Here is a 17,889-nt window from a genome sequence, read left to right as displayed (position 1 = left end):
AAAAGAACAAAAGTGTTAGTTCAGCCACTCTATATACATATATAGTATAGCTTTTTCATCCGTAGAGAAGGCGGACTCTGAACTAAATATAAACCCTTCAGGTATAACTACGAACATTCTCAAGATCTCCTTAGTATATCATCTTCAATGTTGTCTCTGTGAATTCCGCCCCGCGCACAAGCTCGAATAAGAGCATTTACCGTTGCCTTTCGACCGGATTCTGCTACCAAATCCTCTATGACCATCATGGATGGCCCTAAGAAAATTTCTTTTTGACTTTTCTTGGTATATATTGCGGTATGTCGGTGGCATTTTGTCCTAAGAAAGCAGCAAAATCTTCCCAATTTGCCTTGACTAGGTTTGCCACAATGCAAATGAGAGATTTGTTTATCACCTCAGGAAGTGTACCCGTAAAAAACAAATTTGATCGAGCACAGCGCACTTCTGCTACCTTACATTGAGATGCCGGTGGGGTAGCGCAAGTGATCTGGTGCCTAAACAAACGGTTAATTTTGAGAAAGTCTTCTAGATTTACTCGCAAGCGTTTCCCAAATTTGTCGTACATCTTGGAATCTTTTGGCAGATAGTTGTACTTCTCTTTCTGAAGTATAGGATGACATTTACATCAATATCCAAATTTCCGTCAGCGCATATGGCATCTCGTATTTCACAGTATATGCTATATTTAAATCCACCCATACCTTGCTGGCATATACTTCCCATGTGTTCGAATATCTGCATTCTAATTGAATCTAAAACGGACGGACTTGCGTTTGCCACGACGTCTTCATTGAAGTAACTGATCGTTAGAGCAATCCAATTCCCTCGGCTGTGATACAGCAAATGAATTTCATCTAGAAACACACTAAAATACTATAAATAATCCAGATATTAATAAAATACAGTTGCCAACCCTCTACTGGAGACTCTCCATCTTCTACTAAAAAGATGCACTGATGACGAGAAAGTTGGGGTCTTTTGGATACAAATTAAGAAAGCGAGTCACAAGACGGAAGTAGAGGCACTCCGGAACAAAATTAAGTTTCATAGGATTGACTAATTTTAATTAATTAATTAATTAAATACCCTCCGAGAATTGTGACTCAAAGAATCGTTAAACGTAGAAGGTATTTTTAGAATTTGAATCAACTTCAATGTAATACATGAGGTAGAAAAAATTGACTTCATAAAGTGATCTCACCTTGCAATAGATTATAATATTGACCAATCGCTGTATTCTTGGGAATATCTGGATAAAGAAACTGCAATTGTGGAAGATCGTGAATTCAAATAGAGAAAAGACACATATTCTTATTTCGTATGTATATAGAGGAGGTGTCTTACCTGTCTGCTACAGAACGAATAGCAAAGTCTTTTGCCCACCACGGCTGTAGATTCCACACTTGACGTTCTCCTTGATCGTTATCTGCGGCCCAAGCCACCGTCACTCCGCCGCCTACAAAGTCCCTAAAACGAAGGAGAAACGTTCCGGGTGGACGACTTTGAGGGAGTTCTTGAGCCTGTTGTTTCGCCACAAAACCAAGAAACTATCTAGAGAGAAAAATTAATGAGTACAAGGTCCATGATTCCGTAGAACCATTCCCAGAATGTGAAATTTCGACCGGGATGTTGGTCTCAAGTTAAGAACATTGAAAATATCTCTACCCATACAGTTCTTCAAATTTCGTTTTATAGCACTTTGACTGATGTCACGGGTAGAGTACCACGCCCCCACGATATACATAAAAACCAAACGAAAACCTCAAAAGGAAAAGTTACAAAGAATCACAGTTTGTCCAGCCAGCCATCGAGCAAAATAATAAAATACTGAAAAGACAGTCTACTTACGTGAGCACAGTTGTTCATATTTTTTTTGAATAACGTATCGTCCGACGCCCACCTGATCAAACAACCCAAGAAGTACGCTTACTTTTGGTGCGTCTGCTCCCTTCTTCCACAACTTCAGCGCTTTAAATCGACGAGCGACGATGCCTCTCGTCTTTTCACAAATATCACGAAGATCGTCGTCGCAGATGTCAAAAAACATACACATGTCGTCCAGATCTGTTCCGTCGACGGCAGCGCACGCTTTAAGAAGAGAATCTGACACAGGATCTTCATCAGCGGGAAAAGAACCTAAACGAAGAAATTAAAAGCTTTTCTTTATGACAGAGCTCTTACCTGAAGCGGAAGTAGTCGTCCGAGCTACAGTAATCACTAATTCTCGGACACAGCAGAAGATCTTTCTTTCTGGTCGAACGGAGAACAATAAGTCATCAAGAGCCTTGTCATTGACCTTTTGATAGACTTCAAGCGACGAATAAATAGCCGGATCTTCGTTGAGTTCTTTGAGATGAGAACTGTCTATATAGAACCAGTTGAGAATGTCTCCCGGACTTCGTTCGTCGCACACGGCAGCGATCATTGGTTTCAGTTCGTCGAGGAATTCCTTCGCGACGGCTTCACAGTCGTCTTTGCTCGACCAGCGAAGAATGACGTCGATGCAATGGTGTTCTTTCTTTCTGCCCATTGTCATAAGACACTGGATCACTTTGCTACCGGCGATCTTTATTAATTTGAAGCCGTTCTTCCAAGCTTCGTAGCTCACGTTGGGCATGTGATAGCAACGAGATTGAAGCGTGACGAACGACGACGGAGAGATGATATCGACCGGCTTATCGCACTCGTATCGTTGGCCACGATACACGTCAAATTTCGCATCTTCAACCCACGTGCCGTCCGGAATGGAATCGTTGAGAAGAGCGGGTATTTGATACACTCCAGGCTTGCCTTGGACCGGAATGCACAGTTCGAGGTAGAGAAGAACTTCAATTGCTTCGTCAACTGTCGCCACAAATGGAGACGGATGACCTTTTTTATATTGAAAAGATTTTCAAAAGCCCTCAGAGCCCGTGCCATGTCTTCCTTTGATGACATGGCCGATTCTTTGGTTGGCGTGAAGATGACAAAATTGGGCGGAGCGAGAATTGGACCAATGACGTTGTGACAAAGCCAAATGGGTCGAACGCAAATTCGACAACCAAGATTAATAATCTAAAATAATTAATCAATTATTTAAACACGTACAATTATTTATTAATTACTCACTATTCCGGATGAGTCAAGATATTCGATGGCCACTTTTTTCTCGTCGCCATTCAACGTAATGCCAACTTCTTCAGCGACCCACTTTTCGAATTCTTCGGTGGTCAGAAAATAAGCCAACGGTTTCTTTCTCTTCTCGTCTGGAAGAGAAAGATACTCCTCGATGGCTTGGCACAATTTAGGAACACCTTCTGCCGTCTGTACACAGGACAAAGGAAATTGAAGAATGGCCAAAGAACATAATTCTTACCTTCAGCATTTCTTCGCGAATTTCTTTCAATTTTGCTCGGCAGTCCTTCATGCTATCTGATTGGCTCTTGCTGCAATCCATTTCGATCACGTGTGACACTTTAAATGTGTCGCCGAATTCTCTCTGAAAAACTTCGGCGACTTCTTTCAGCTGAAATCTCAATTCAGGGCCAGCCTCCTCATTGAAACGAATGAGATTGAAAATGACGACGAGGTGAATGAGCGAATTTTCGTCAGACAAAAGCGTTCTCATTGAAGCCTTGGAGAACGCACACCAATATCGTCCTTTTTCTAAAAGACGATGAATGATTTCTGACGTCATATCTTTTTCCTCCCAAACAGGAAGAATGAGATTGAACATTGTATTTGATTGACGAAAGAAGAGACCATGTGCACTGTGGAATGTGGGCTGAGCCCCAAAATCCCACCACGATCCTTTGCCAACTTCCTCATTTTCACAATTATGGATATCAACCCCGGGTGTACGATCATCTTCTTTGGGTGGGGGTTCATTGAGTTGAAGAAGAGAATTCACGTACGTCGTTTTTCCCGCCATTTCGTCCCCAACCACGCACACTTTAATCGAATCTGGACGAACTTTTTCTCTTTGAAGAACTGAAAATCGAGCGGCGTCCTATTAAATCAATTACATACGGGAATTGAACATAAATGATGACGTACGTAATGCTGTCGAAGGAGAGCTCTATTTTCACCATCACGCGCTACTTCATAAGGTGTCTTTCCCTCCTAAAATTCACATTTATAAATTATTATCAATTAGAAATGAAAACACGTCACCTTGTCTTGACAGGTGACGTCACAACCGTTCTCAATCAATAGATCAATAATTGACTTGTGTACGCTTGAATAGTTCTGTGCAACCATATGCAATGCATTTTGTTTCTTCTACAAAGAATTGAATAGAGAACGAGTGAGGAATGAGAATTCTGACTAACCTTGTCTCTGAGAGAAACACCCGCTCCTAATTCAATTAGTTGCTGAATGACGATGAAAGAAGGGCGTTTTTTACATGCTTCCAATAAGGGTGTCCTTTCCTTCTAAAAATAGAATTGACAAACGAAAATGCAAAATATAGTAAGAATGCGACCTTATCAACAGAATTGATATCAATGCCTCTCTCAATGACAAGATATCGAAGAACATCTTTCACTTCGTCATCTGCACACTCTGAGGTTTCGGTGGCATGAAACAAAGCCGTCTTCCCTCTCTGAATAAAAAAGACGGCAATTTGTTGATTGACTTTGTAGCAAATAAACAACATCTCACGTAATCTTTTGCTCGACAGTCCGCTCCTTTTTCATCCAAGTAGCGAACTATCGCTGAACGATTGGTGGAACTTCGACACGCACACATAAAAGGCGTTTCACCATCCTGAAGATGAAATAAGAATAAATTTATCACAAGAGAAATATTCTAACCGAGTTGACTCTATTGATATCAGCGTGATGTTCCATGAGCCACTTTACTCCAAAAATGCTTCCATTCTCGCAGGCACGATGCAGAGGAGTGTTCCCATACTATTACAAATATTGCACATGTAGCAAACAAAAGAACATCATATATCACGTGATTAATAGCGTTGACACTCAATTCCTTTTCATTGACGAAATGATGAAAAATCTCGTTTGCTTCTTCATATGACGAAAATTGATTTTGAGCTGCCAAAACCTATAAATCAAAAGTTATCGCAGCGAGAGAGAGGGTTGATATCAATTCTATTACAATATCATCTGGTGACAAAATGTATCCATGTTCTTCGAGATAGACCATCTTCTTCACTGTGTCAACGGAACTTGCACAGGCATAAGAATATGGCGTTCGTCCATACTAAAAAGAGTGACGAGTGAAACAATATGAAATCAATTCCAAGTCATACGAGGTCTTTCACGTTGATATTTGCACGATGACTGACGAGCCATTCAACGCCAAAAATATTTCCCCACTCGCACGCACAGTGAAGTGGGCGGAGTTCCAACTGCATCCACCCATCAATTAATTTACCAATCCAAAACGTATTCATACCAATCCTGATATCCTTTCAATGCCTTGATTCTTTTGCATAATCGCATAAGTGAGCCACTCATCGGCTTCCTCCGCCGAATCAAATTCTCTTCGCGCCACATAGTGAACTAATGACAAGCCATGTTCGTACTAACGAAAAGGAGAATACAATGGTGTGCAGCGATCAGAAACGCAACCATTTCATACCTGATCAGATCGAAATCCTTTTTCCGTAGAAAGAAAACGGCGCAAATCATCCCAATTTTCCTTCTTCTCGATTATTGTGGCCAATCGATCGATCGTAGAACGAGCAAACGATGTCATTTTCGACTCTAGTAGTCTGCCAGCGTCGCAATACAAGCGATTCGACGACTTCTTTCGTTTCTTTCGGCGAAGAGACTTCTCAAGATGATGCGCATGCGCACGAATGACAAATCTAATTATTAACTAGAGAATGATGGCCCGGTGTTCACCGTGTTGCCATCATGATGAGCCTCCCACCGCTTACCGTACGCGAGTGCATACCATAGTGTGACGTCATATTTTTTATGTTGTCACATATTCACGTTGTCCTTACAGCTGTTAGCTACTACAGCTCAGTCCTACCTACATACTGTAAATACTTGCATGATTGCTAATTAGGCGCTTTTCTGACGTACTGTATTTGATAATGCGCTCTGTATTTGAGGGCAGGGCAGACTTTCAAACGCGCATGCGTTGTTGCTAGGATTATTTACCGCAAACTCGCATTCTCCGTCCGAATGCGTGTCGGATATTTTCTCGGCGTCGATGTACGTGGGTACACTCAATGCTGCAACGCGTGAATTATTGTCGATAGAAAATATCCGTCACGGTGGGATCGATCGATCGATCAATCTCTACATGGTAACATAGATTTCTATTTCCTTTATAGGTGTATATACATTTAATTATAGAATCGAAGTCTTCATCCAACGGATTTGAAGGCACAACGTCCAGTCGTCGATCACCTCAATTATATAGTACAGATATGTAGCTCATGTAGGTTTTGTGTCGACGTTTGAAGTTGTCATCTCACAACGTTTCACTACTTTCAGTTTGGAAATCATGTATAGGCACAAATTCTTTTCAAATTTTGAACAGTTCCTTGTTTGAAGTGAGATGCTCTAGTTCATTTACCAGAAGGCAATCCTAATCTATTTTGCCTTATCCTTAGAATATCGCCATGAATATGATGATATCCTTGCTCCTAGTTCAATCTATGAAGATATATAAAGTTGTGCTTTAGGGAAACTATGCTAATTCTAGAAAAGGCATCGCAATACGCATCAGTTGGTTGTGACGAGAGAGACGCTACTTTGAATCTATTTGTATGTTTCCGGTGCCGAGCAGACTCTATCGTTCTAACACTCATGCATTCGAGCAAAAGAGTAAGTTTCATATGTCTCCTGTTCATCCTCTGTCTCATGTACATTTTCCTGGTTTCTCGTAAGTAATTGTGAACATCCTTGAAATAGATTGCAGTTTCACAGAAACTTCCTATCCAGCCATAGTTACAGGAACGGTGTTTTGGTTTGGTCAATCCTTTGAACATTACCGGCTTTACATCGTTTCATCGCATGCAATGCTTCGCGAATTAGACGAACAGTTGCTGTTGTATTCAGGCGGATAGGTGCCATTGGCTGCTTTAGAGGCATCCTTGTGGATATAGCATTCTAACAGGACTTCTCAGAATTATACAGATCACAACATGAATTCCATTCACATCTAAACGCTCCTTCTGTACTAAGCATGATCGTGTACAAAATACTTTGGGCTTTGCTACAATAAAACGTTTGTTCCCCCGGCTTATTGGAGAGAGATAGACGGAGTGTGGCCCAAAAGTGGACAGCAATAAATATATGTATAGAACGTCGTACGATAAAAGGTCAATTTATCAGTTGCATGTCCTTGCGATGAATATCTTGGCATTGCGAATGAGGGCAGTACTGTGTGTGTAAGGGGCCGCATTCGCATATATGGAAGGCACAACTTGCATTGAACACAGACAACAAACATGCAGACAAACTTCAGCTCAGCATCGCAGGGTCACTAGCTTCATTCAATGTAGTGCATAAGTTATTTCTTCCTTCCCACAATACCATCGATGAATTCTCCGAAAGATTCGCCGACGCCAACAGCAATGGAAGCGTGAACTCGTTTTGCCTTGCTGGTCCACCATGCACGCTTGCGTCTGTCACCGTTGTTCTCACTACGAGCAAAAACGAACGCGAGATCTTGCGAGGGATCGAGATCGAATTCAATTTTTAGAAGAAGGTTCTTCGGTGCGACAAGAGCGTTTTCATCAGTATAGGATAGAGGATTTTTAATCCTTCTCTCGATCAACTGTTTCACTTCCGCTTCGGTAACGATTTCCGGTAAATCTTCATGCAGCTCAGTGAGATGTTCTATGAAAAAATCGTGTGAGCTTTCTCTTTTGTAAATAAGTTTCTTTATGTTTTCTCTCGTTCCGTCGTTTCTCAGGATGGCGCCGGTAATGACGGTGACGTTGAAGCCGAGTTCTTTCAATCGGTTGAAAATTTCGATCTGTACATTGTCGTCCACGTCCGTGTCTGTCATATCAAAGTTTGCGGTTATTCGCATTACTAAAGGGAAAGGGTCCCCTAAGGGGGACCCGTTCCTATGCTTTGACGCAGTTGATTGGCTGCCCTGTTTATTTAATTATGAGCGTCGGCTTTTCATTGGGTGTCACAGCAAAGCGCGACTCGCAACTCTTCCATCCCGTAAAATTGTGAGCCTTACTTCGTCTTTCTACAGCCCGTTCTTTTTAGTTGTTAGCACTTGCCGATTATAGCCAAAACTTGATTGAAACTTACTACTAGCTCACTGCTTTGTGGCAACGTCCCAATCTTTTCGCTAGCCTTCTGTGCTGAAGATTTTCTGCTCAAATTTCTTCAGTGGTACATTCCTTCCATTTCGAACATTCGAAACTATAGGTATTGCTACGAAAAAGTATGAACTAATGGGCGTCGCGCACGTGAGAGCGTTGCATTCCTCCACCAAATGGCATCGGTCTCTCCCCCTCATCTCCTCCCCCTCATCTCCTCCCCCGGCCGTGCGCTACTTTGCCTGCGAGCGATTGGCGTCGCCTGAGAAATCTCCTTTCGTCGTACAAGGAATGGTGATTTGCCGTTGATGCTGTCACTGCATCTGTATCATTGACGTGAATGACGCCAGGGTATACATAAACAGGAAGTCGTGTCTCAGGGTATACATAAACAGGAAGTCGTGTCTTCACATCCGAGGAAGTGATTCGCTTCCACGTGACGTAATCGCGGCGACATTGACTTCCGCTAGCCACAGCAGGTAATTGGATAGACTGCGGTTTGTTTAAATTCCGGGTGTATTCTGTGTCAGTTCAGTTCGATCCTAATCCCCTGTACCGAAAGACCTTCCCGCAATCATGGCGAAATGGCTAAATGAGAGTCGCTTTCTTTGTCTTTTGTCTTTCACTTTCATTATTCCTTTAGCAAGAGCGGCGCCCATTTCACACATAAGGTTACCAGTAGACGAGAAACTTCAATTCGATTACGATGACAGATATCTGAATAAGGAACATGTGAATCGCCTTCAAACGGAACGACGCAGAATCGTAAGACATAGGATAAGAAAATATGTTTATACTATGATTGTCTAAGGAAGGCTAAAAGTCGATACCGACGAGTTATAAAATGTCGTAGATTTTTGAGGTGTCTTTGGTGTCCCTGCAGTGCCCAAAACGGAAGGTGAATGCTCAAAGATTGTACTTAGGTTTATGACCGTTATTAGTTAATGTTTCACGCACAGAACAAGTGCAAAAAGGAAAAAAAAATGCCAACTAAAGTCTTCTGTATCAAGTTCACCTTCCGCTTCCTAAGCAGTTGTGACAAAAAGAAAAATGAGAACATAAAAGCGTAGAGCAAGAAAATGACATGCGACGGCGTCGTAGTTTAGCCTATGACAGAGATACATATAGTACGACTATAAATAGGAGCTATACAGTTTACATGTTTTGAAATGTCTTACGGTGTTGCGCTGCTGCGAATGAAGGCGATTAGACAGAGTTCCTATTGGATTGTCAGTATCTCTTCCAGATCGATTTATAACTATTGTTCTTGGCGCAAGGGGAATTGAAAACGATGAAGTTCTTTTTCGGTGAGGACTTGCGTAGGACGAAAGTAGCAGAGAGCAGGCAAAGAGTGCAGCCAAAAGCATCTGGCTCGTCATTGATGATCTGACTTCTATGTCTTGTTCTTTAGGCGATTGAGTGCGTCCTTAAATACTGCTCTGCCGGAAACGAACCTTGCCAAATCGGATATCCTCACCCTTTGTAAATACGTCATTCAGATAAGAATGGCTTCCTCGCGTATGACGTTACTAATTATTAAATTTCCGGTGCAGTTCATCTTTGAACTTCCCCAAATTTTAACCAAGGTCCTCCGATATTCCAGCTAGCAATTTGTTAGGTGCAATCTTTAGGGCCAAGTTGCTTTTTAGTGTCTATACTATCCATATGCCTTTTATTATGAGTCATAGGCTTGCTTGACTCCCACTCTCTATACTTCCTTTACTTAATTATGAACCATAGGTTGCTGGGACGTTTGATTTTGACAACGGAACGACACCGAGGCCCGGTGAATCGCTCGATCGATATCATGTTTTTGAGAATGGTACATTACGAATCACTAACGTGAGCTACCATGATTAAGGTCTGACCGAGAGTCCGATAGCTAATAATTCCGTCCGAAAAGATCGAATTGTTTCCGCATGCAATAATAATATGCGGTAGAGATGTCTTGACCAGTTGGTTAAGTTGTTTAGTAATTATTCTCTGAATTAAGTGCCTCCAAAGATCGTTGAACTGAAAACGTTTCGGAATCGCCAATTAACGAAACGTTCTATTCCATTTTTTGACCTGCCCGTTGGCGGCGACCCACAGTTGCATATCTATGCGTTAATGATAAGAACAAATTAAAGATGCACCGCTTGTTTTGCGGTGACAGAAGTTGGGGATGGGCAATACAACATACATGTTCAACAACACTAACCCTAACCTCGATTAAACTGCGTAATAATTATCACTAATGATCTCATTTGTGGGCGCCACAGTAGATCAACCACAAAAGAGACCTCACCTTTTAGTACTGGCGACTTACGGCGAACTTGCGGCAATCAAACTTAATCATTATTGCTGCTGATCTCATTTGTGGGCACAATGGTAGATCAACCACAAAAGAGATCACAAGCTTTTTCTGTTGCGCTCCGCTGGAAGATGGCACAGGTTCGAATTCTACTAGATCTGAAGCGCATTTGACGTCACTTGCGTAGAATTGCATCATGGAGCTGGTGATGTCACTGTGACGACACGTGACGTCGGCATGACGTTTGATCTCATTTTTGGTTGATCTCATTTGTACGCCCTACAGCTTGCCAGGTCGGGGAGGTCGGGGAAGCGAGTTACCACTTACGGAACATTGATCGACTTCATCATGCATGGCGCAGCGTCTCTCCGAATTGTGTCGAGATCTTCTTTGTCAGACCGACTACAGCTTTTTGAATCCTGAAAAGTTGCTCTTGTTTCCTCTGCCGTCGATTGCTGAGAAGATCCTGGTGTCCTCGCCGAGGAAACTTCCCTTCGCAATGGCTGACCAGCTAGATCTAGTGTGTGCACATTCGCGATTCCGTGGCGAGGTACAAACTAATACCTTCTTTCAACATTCCATCGACGACACAGGGAGTTCAAACTACAGAAACGAGGAAGAAGGAGTTGAAGCGCGTGCGCTAAGTGGTGTTACAAACAGGACCCAAAGGGCGAAACTAAACCTCTTCTTGCAAGATCTTGGCCATTAATGTGAAGATTAATCATGTGCCTATAACGTGGTAAAGTCTCAGTGCAATCGGATGCTTTGGTAAGGAATGAGAGCTCATCGAAAACGCCCATTTCGTCGGAAGTCCCCGCCCATTTATCGATATAACTCGCTTAAAACGCGGAGAAATAGCACGGAATAGGCGCCGAACGACGTCTATAGCATGCTTCTATATATCTTGTGGTGGTTACGCGGAAGAAAGGTAGTATCGCGCAGATAGAGGACAATTTCTGAAACCCTAACGCGCGTCATACCCAAAACGCAGAGCCCTTTGATTTATTTAGGGCTCTGCTGTGACGTCGCCTGTGACGTCACGTGCACAAGCCCTTTTTAGCCTTCCTCACAACAAGACGGGCATACATCGCGCATAAGTCGACCATGGCACTGATTGTCGACTCGTCAAGCAACGGAGCGAATCTATCCGCCATAGCCGGCGGAAAGGCGACGAACATGTCGCGGTTGAGCCAGTTCGCTTTCTGCAACGTCCCGCCGTGGTTTTGCGTTACGACACACGCGTTCGACGCGTTCGTCGAAGTAATAACAAAGAGCCCGAACTTCCTATCGCCCTAAAACGCAGCCCGGTCTCGCAGAAAAGCGATCTCCAATCGCTTCTACGCGTCGACGACGATCTCGAACGCGCGGCGACGGCCGTCGAAGCGGCGTTCGAATCGTCGCCGCTTCCCGACGCGCTCGAAAGCGAAATCGCGTCGCGTCTCGATCGCAGTCCCTTCGTCGATCATTTTGTCGCTGTTCGATCGAGCGGAACCGATGAAGATAGCGCCGCGCACTCGTTCGCCGGTCAATTCGAGACGTATCTCTTTCAGCGCGGAGCCGAACAAGTGCGCGGCGCCGTGCGACGCTGCTGGGCTTCGTGCTTCTCGGCGCGCGTCATGCAGCATCGAAGGGATTGCGGATTGCCGTTGGCTGGCGTCAAAATGGCCGTCGTCATTCAGGTGAGGGGAAAAAATGAAGTGAAAATGCCGATGACTGTTTTTTTGCAGGTCATGGTCAATTCGGAATACAGCGGCGTCGCCTTCTCGAGACATCCACTGAAGCCCATGTCGTCGAATAGTTCGTATGTTGAAGCTGTTTACGGACTGGGGGAGGGTCTCGTCGGCGGCAAACTGTCATCAGACAGCTACGAGGTGAATAGGAGGCTGGATTTTTAGAAATTTATGCATGTCGTCTTCGTTATTTTTAGGTCAATCGCGATACTCTTAAAGTCACAAAGACGCTTATTGAGAAAGACTATCAATTCCTGCAGGCTCAAGGCGGAGGAGTTGAAAAGGTATGCGCGAATTGAGAGAGAGCCTTTTCGGAATAAGAGAACTTGACTCTATTAGGCTCCTGTTGCCGCGGATAAAAAAGAGAAATCCGTATTGACTGACGAACAAGCAGTTGAAATCTGTCAACTCATCACAGCTCTTGAACGGGAACTGGGTCGTCCTCAGGACTTTGAGTACGGATTCGAGAAAGGTAACATAGGCATTCATCTGCAGAATCATTATAGTGCATATACATACTTCTGTAACTGTAAGATCTGTTTTGGACACCCAGTGTTTTCTAGGCGTTCTCTATTGTCTGCAAACGAGGCCCATTCTGACCCTTCCACCTTCGTGCTTCTTCAATCTGTCTGCAGTCGGATCTTTGCCCACTCTGTGGGACAATTCCAACACTGTGGAGTCGTACAGCGGAGTCACAACGCCCCTGACGTTCTCCTTTGCTTCCTACGTATACGGCAGGGCAGTTGCTTTAATTAATTCAATTTTATGACGTATTTAATTGGTACAATTTTATTTAGGTTTATACTTCGTCTCTCTTGGTTGCTGGCGTTCCCGAGACGGTAGTTAAACGGCACGAGCCGTTTTTGCGAAACATGCTCGGCTACGTTCGCGGTAACATCTACTACAATCTCGTGAATTGGTATCGCTGTCTTGCCTGCATTCCCATTGGCAATACGGGCAAGTTCATGGATACGATGATGGGAGTTAAGCAGGTAAAAGATAATATACACCACTTTAATTTTATGTCTGCATTTTTTGCTAGAGTCTCGAGGGCGACTTGGAGCAGGAGTTGGGTCGAATTCGCGACACCGCACCAAAGTATGGCATATGGGCAAAGATGAAAGTATGGGCTGGCGTAGCACATAATAGTACGTTGGTCTTCCCTTTGCCTATCCTCTAATGCTTTATGTGCTAACCTGATGTAGTCTACCGCATTGACGCTCTTGTTGAGGGTTTCTTTGAAAATTTCAATCAGCATTACACGGCAGCCTTAGCAACTGACTTTGAAAAATTGTCGCTGACTGAGCAGATAGAATATTTCAAAAAGTTGTTGACGGTGAGTCTCGCCACTCGCGTTCGTTTGTTTAGTGGTAATTCGTCTTTTTTTAGAACGTTGTTGACAGATGGGAGGTACCCGTCATCAATGACTCGTACGTCATTCTCTTTTTTGGCATACTGAAGAAGCTCGTCAGCTCTCTTCTCTGCAAGGGCGATGGTGATAAAGTGAGAAAAACAGAAACGAAGCAGTTATCGACGCGACTATGTTGTGCGCTCTACTTTACGTAGGCTCAGTCACTACAAAATGATCTTCTTTGCGGGCAAGGAGACGTTGAAAGTACAAAGCCGACAAAAATGCTTATGAGCATAGCGGAGTACATTGACACGTCAGGTTAGATGGGGAACTAAGCCCTCAGAATTCCATTTACAATGCGACCACTGAGCGGCTCTCTAGGTTCTTCTCTGCGAGAATGGTTCTTGACTGAGAGAGAAGAGCTCACGTATCTCGTCAATCATCAGCTCGGTATTGAGACGGTCGGTGAACCGAGTGGCGGCGACTCGGACGTCTCTCAAGGAAAAGTGCGCGCCCGACGATCGTCAGTTGCCTCGTCGAATCGTCGCACCAACAGCGAGAATGGCGTCGACATTGAAGGACAAAAGGTAGAAGAGATAAAAAGGATGCGAAAAGAAGTGAAAGACGTTTGCATCGTCAGGTGGAAGTTGCTCATCGCATCAAAACCTTTCTGACCTTATACGGATTTCGATGTGTTGATGAACTGAAATTGGAGTCGAGCACTTTGCTCGACGATCCGAGTGAGTTGAGTTTGAGACTTTTACTCATTCACAAAAGTATGAACGTTGCGCGTTTAGGTTTCATCTTAGATACATTGCGTGGATACGTTCGTTCTGGTTCCTATTCGGTTGACGCGATGGAAAAGCGCGAGCACGAAATCAAAACAAACGCGGAAGAAGTCGTATCGAAGTCGTTGCCGTTTTACTACAGGATATTCTTCAATTGGATTCTCTCGCACACCAGAAGAGGTCAGATATAATCAGAGTCATTTAGAGTTTTCAATGAGTGTTCTAGCCGTGAAGCACCGTGAAAATATGCGCTTCGCCCGCGCGAAACTGTGGGGTATCATCCGTTCGCTATTCCGTGCGGTTGGATTGAATTTGAAAAAACTGGGACTAACGGATGACAAGGAGGTACGCATCAAGAAATTGAGTGATACATAGATAGATGAAGTTTATTTTAGGATGTCTTCTATTTGACTCTCGATGAACTGTATGCGTTCAACGAGGGTCGATCTGTAACCAACAATCTTCGTCGTCTTGTCGCTATTCGTCGAGAGGAAATTGACGAATACAGAAAGGTACATTCAATGCACGCGCAAGCATTGCAGGGCTGAGCGCTGTTTTTAGTCCCTTCCTCCTCCTGAGCGATTTCTGACACGCGGAGCAGCTGGCTGCTACATGGGTTTTCCGGCCATACTCGATCTTCTCAAAGAACACGAGGTTGCTAGCATTTTTGACCTGCTTTTTTTAGACTACGGTTTCTCCTATTTACTCCCAAGGCTCAAGCTTCGTCTGATCCAAACGATCTGATGGGAACCGCTTGCTGTCCGGGCGTGATTCAAGGCAAAGTTCGCGTTGTGAAGAGCATTGACGAAGCGCGTGGAATGAACGGCGAGATTCTGGTGACGGCGAGGACTGATCCCGGCAGGGTTCCTTTCTATCCCATTTGCTCAGGATCAGGATTGCTGATTGAAAGGGGAAGGTATGAGTTATAGACTCATAGCACCACTAGTAGGACTTCGTTTTGTTCTCGTTAGCCTCCTTTCGCATTCTGCTGTTGTAGCGAGGGAGCTGGGTTTGCCGACAGTGGTCGGCGTGTCTGGTGGTTTGATGAAACGATTGAAAGTAGAAATAATTAGTTAATAATGATGTATGGCTCTACTACATAATCTATTGTGTTTAGACGGGAATGACAGTGCACGTGGACGCTAGAAAAGTAAAAAGCGTATGAATCCCCCTTTTAATTAAAATAAAAGTTTGATTTTGTAGGGCAAAATCACAATCTTGGAAAAGGAAAAGAAGAATGGCGACGACAACAACGAGGAGAAGTAAGAAGAAGTGGACGAGTAAAAAGGAAAATGTATTCCAGTGAGAGTGCTATCACAAAAAGAATCCCTATTTTTACTCAAATCGACCTTAGTGCAACGCCGTTAGTTAGTCGCCGTGCTTTTTGTATTTTCGCAGCAGGAGAAGTGACGGGAATCCGAACAGAAGCGTCTGAGCGGTCCATTTGCACGCGCGCCAATACTCAGTCCCTTTCCCTGCAGAGACACTACTTATATACCTCTGTTGTCCGTTTGCAAATTTCTTATCCGTAGTTACTATTAGAGTAAAAAGGCAACTAGCCTGCTATTGCATGAAGTTCCTATATAGTCTGTTTCTAATTTCTCATATCGTCATTGTTATTATTATTATTATTACTACTACTTATTCGACGCATACACTCGGTGTACCTAAGCTCTCCAATTTGTCGTAATAGGGAAGTGGGACTCTTCGAGGAGTTGCAACTGCATACGCTTGGGCCTCTTCTTTCAGGTGCATTGTGTACAGGAATGACTTGAGAAATCCAATCCCTCCGAAAATCTCGCGGAATGAGCTCACTACTGAGTTCATTTCAACTTTCTCATCAAATTTTCCAGCTCCTTCTAGAACTGAGTCGTGTTTCGCTGACGGGGATTTTATCAGGACAGCTGCCACAGAAATTAGGTCCATGTGTCGAGTTGCCCGCAATCCTAGTAAGAATCGAAGGTGCCGAGTTGTGCCGTTCACCAGCGTAACCTGGCAAATGCATTGTCCTTCCACCGGTATGGACTCCTTGGCACCGTACCTTATAATCCTTGCCTTTGACGCCAATAATTGAGGTCTATGCAGTAATCTGTTTTAGACGGTTCTCGGCAATATACTGGCCTCCGCTCCCGTGTCAACTTTAAACATGACCTCCGTCCCATTCTTTTGGGCCATAACCCGCCAGACATCTTCATTGCTCTCTGCATCTTTTATTGTATATATTGGCCCCTCGTGTGTTTTCTCTAATTGTGTCCCTTGTTTTCTCGTCCTTGCCGTGTCGTCAGACTGTTGCTTTTCTCGGTTGTTACTTGAACTCTCTCTCTGATCTCCTGCGCGCTGGGGCTGAGTCTCATCTTTCGCATTTCCCTTTTGTTCGCATCCTTTTTCCTGCACCACTGAGTTCACCGTTTTTGTGCGACACATGTGTGCAAAATGATTCGCCCCTTGATATTTCAAGCACGTTTTTCTCCAGGCAGGACACTTCCGGAAAGCCTGCTTTCTCCCACATCGTGTACATTCCTTCTTCCCACTTTGCCTACTGTCCTGTTGTCTCTGTACCGCAGATATCGTTTCTAGTTCATCTTCATCGTGCGCGGTGACCATGAAAGTGGGCGTGGGTTCGAATCCCACTCCTTACACCACGTAGGATCTGGCAAGCACGATGTCTTTATTATGATGTAACGTCCACTACTGGTCCCGTATATATGCACGTACACTACAGTCCTATAACGAAACTCTTTTACCGTCGCACGGAGTCCAAACGTTTGATTGATTTTTACCTGTCTTCGAATCTCACCCTTTGATTTAGTTTGCTGCTAGAGTTTGGAAAGGTATGTGTGTGAATCTGACGAGGCCACGGTAGAGCGTACTGTTGATTTTAGACGAAAAAGCCGAAGGGACAGCAGAAATCTGTAGAAATTCGCAACGGAATTTTTGAACGATTCTCTTACGTATTTCAGCCAAAGAGTTGGCAAGGAATAGGTAAGGAGGAGCACCTAATCGAATTGGACCCATATCTTTTTATATCCTGTTTAACCTTTCACGCGGTAATTGAATTACCCACTATAAATACAATCCTCTCCTCCCTTTGCTCTATTCAGTATTGGGAGCCTAACAATAGCAAAACTGCTTATCAGTACCACTGATACTATAGAAAGAACATACTCTTTGCCATTTCTGAACCCAGCTCTGATGTCTTATTTTTTAGGAGACAAACTGAAAGGAAATGCAGGTTGGGAGATGAAGATGAAAAGTTACTTTTTTGTTCTTACGCTTTCTAGATATGAAACGTATAGGCTGAAGGCCGACTCTGACTTTGGTACGTGAAGTGAAAATTCTCATTTGATTTACTGAGTTTTTATAATTTAGGCAGACTTGCTCTAACAAATTCAATATTATGTAAATCGTCATACTAAAAGCAGACCCGTGTGATAATCGAAATGTGCATTTTAGGCAATTTCTTTGCTGAAAATTCATCAACACTT

The 17,889-nt window shown here is 43.6% G+C and overlaps 2 protein-coding genes and 3 long non-coding RNA genes across 7 annotated transcripts; 3 read left to right on the top strand and 2 right to left on the bottom strand.

Moving 5' to 3' along the window:
* Positions 1-1,479: 1,479 nt before the first annotated feature.
* On the bottom strand, positions 1,480-5,776 carry LOC136197734 (death-associated protein kinase 1-like). Of its 3 annotated transcripts, none has more exons than XM_065987554.1 (16): positions 5,584-5,776; positions 5,398-5,526; positions 5,252-5,350; positions 5,098-5,202; positions 4,942-5,043; positions 4,794-4,892; positions 4,642-4,746; positions 4,463-4,582; positions 4,311-4,412; positions 4,153-4,260; positions 4,036-4,101; positions 3,356-3,988; positions 3,109-3,303; positions 2,182-3,054; positions 1,931-2,136; positions 1,480-1,551 (listed from the first exon to the last, which is right to left on the bottom strand). In XM_065987554.1, exons 1-14 carry the CDS (start codon positions 5,698-5,700, stop codon positions 2,605-2,607), a joined length of 2,430 nt encoding a protein of 809 aa, XP_065843626.1. In that variant the 5' UTR covers positions 5,701-5,776; the 3' UTR covers positions 1,480-1,551; positions 1,931-2,136; positions 2,182-2,604. The 3 variants fall into 3 exon arrangements, with proteins under 3 accessions (XP_065843626.1, XP_065843624.1, XP_065843623.1); XM_065987552.1 differs by lacking the exon at positions 1,480-1,551 and having other exon boundaries at positions 1,663-1,999; positions 2,050-2,136; XM_065987551.1 differs by lacking the exon at positions 1,480-1,551 and having other exon boundaries at positions 1,663-2,136.
* Positions 5,777-8,641: 2,865 nt separating this feature from the next.
* LOC136197725 (uncharacterized) lies at positions 8,642-9,611 on the top strand. Its single transcript, XR_010672572.1, has 3 exons — positions 8,642-8,721; positions 8,773-9,140; positions 9,202-9,611. It is a non-coding gene; the product is annotated as an uncharacterized lncRNA (long non-coding RNA).
* On the bottom strand, positions 9,162-11,485 carry LOC136197724 (uncharacterized). The gene is made up of 2 exons (XR_010672571.1): positions 10,530-11,485; positions 9,162-10,341 (listed from the first exon to the last, which is right to left on the bottom strand). It is a non-coding gene; the product is annotated as an uncharacterized lncRNA (long non-coding RNA).
* Positions 11,486-11,577: 92 nt separating this feature from the next.
* LOC136197723 (rifampicin phosphotransferase-like) lies at positions 11,578-16,041 on the top strand. The gene is made up of 21 exons (XM_065987541.1): positions 11,578-11,795; positions 11,852-12,214; positions 12,263-12,406; positions 12,463-12,549; positions 12,605-12,737; positions 12,829-13,004; positions 13,063-13,257; positions 13,308-13,413; positions 13,471-13,601; positions 13,655-13,768; positions 13,832-13,934; positions 13,998-14,203; positions 14,257-14,356; positions 14,414-14,584; positions 14,631-14,749; positions 14,800-14,916; positions 14,966-15,058; positions 15,118-15,320; positions 15,376-15,463; positions 15,522-15,554; positions 15,608-16,041. Exons 1-21 carry the CDS (start codon positions 11,640-11,642, stop codon positions 15,668-15,670), a joined length of 2,901 nt encoding a protein of 966 aa, XP_065843613.1. The 5' UTR covers positions 11,578-11,639; the 3' UTR covers positions 15,671-16,041.
* A 1,067-nt stretch (positions 16,042-17,108) lies between these two features.
* LOC136197793 (uncharacterized) lies at positions 17,109-17,889 on the top strand. The gene is made up of 6 exons (XR_010672597.1): positions 17,109-17,235; positions 17,287-17,386; positions 17,613-17,636; positions 17,686-17,723; positions 17,774-17,803; positions 17,858-17,889. It is a non-coding gene; the product is annotated as an uncharacterized lncRNA (long non-coding RNA).

This window comes from Oscarella lobularis, chromosome 18 (assembly GCF_947507565.1).
Source record: "Oscarella lobularis chromosome 18, ooOscLobu1.1, whole genome shotgun sequence".
Classification (NCBI taxonomy): Eukaryota; Metazoa; Porifera; class Homoscleromorpha; order Homosclerophorida; family Oscarellidae; genus Oscarella; species Oscarella lobularis.
This window is presented reverse-complemented; position numbering and strand designations above follow the sequence as displayed.

Excerpts from the sequence above, each read along its gene's own strand:
- LOC136197734 (XM_065987554.1), bottom strand. The coding sequence starts at position 5,700 with ATGACATCGTTTGCTCGTTCTACGATCGATCGATTGGCCACAATAATC. Across the intron at positions 5,527-5,583 it reads AAGGATTTCGATCTGATCAG|TACGAACATGGCTTGTCATT; the intron begins GTATGAAATGGT and ends CCTTTTCGTTAG. Across the intron at positions 5,351-5,397 it reads TTGAAAGGATATCAGGATTG|TTGGAACTCCGCCCACTTCA; the intron begins GTATGAATACGT and ends GGGTGGATGCAG.
- LOC136197723 (XM_065987541.1), top strand. The coding sequence starts at position 11,640 with ATGGCACTGATTGTCGACTCGTCAAGCAACGGAGCGAATCTATCCGCC. Across the intron at positions 13,414-13,470 it reads GGCTGGCGTAGCACATAATA|TCTACCGCATTGACGCTCTT; the intron begins GTACGTTGGTCT and ends AACCTGATGTAG. Across the intron at positions 13,935-13,997 it reads GGAGTACATTGACACGTCAG|GTTCTTCTCTGCGAGAATGG; the intron begins GTTAGATGGGGA and ends GCGGCTCTCTAG.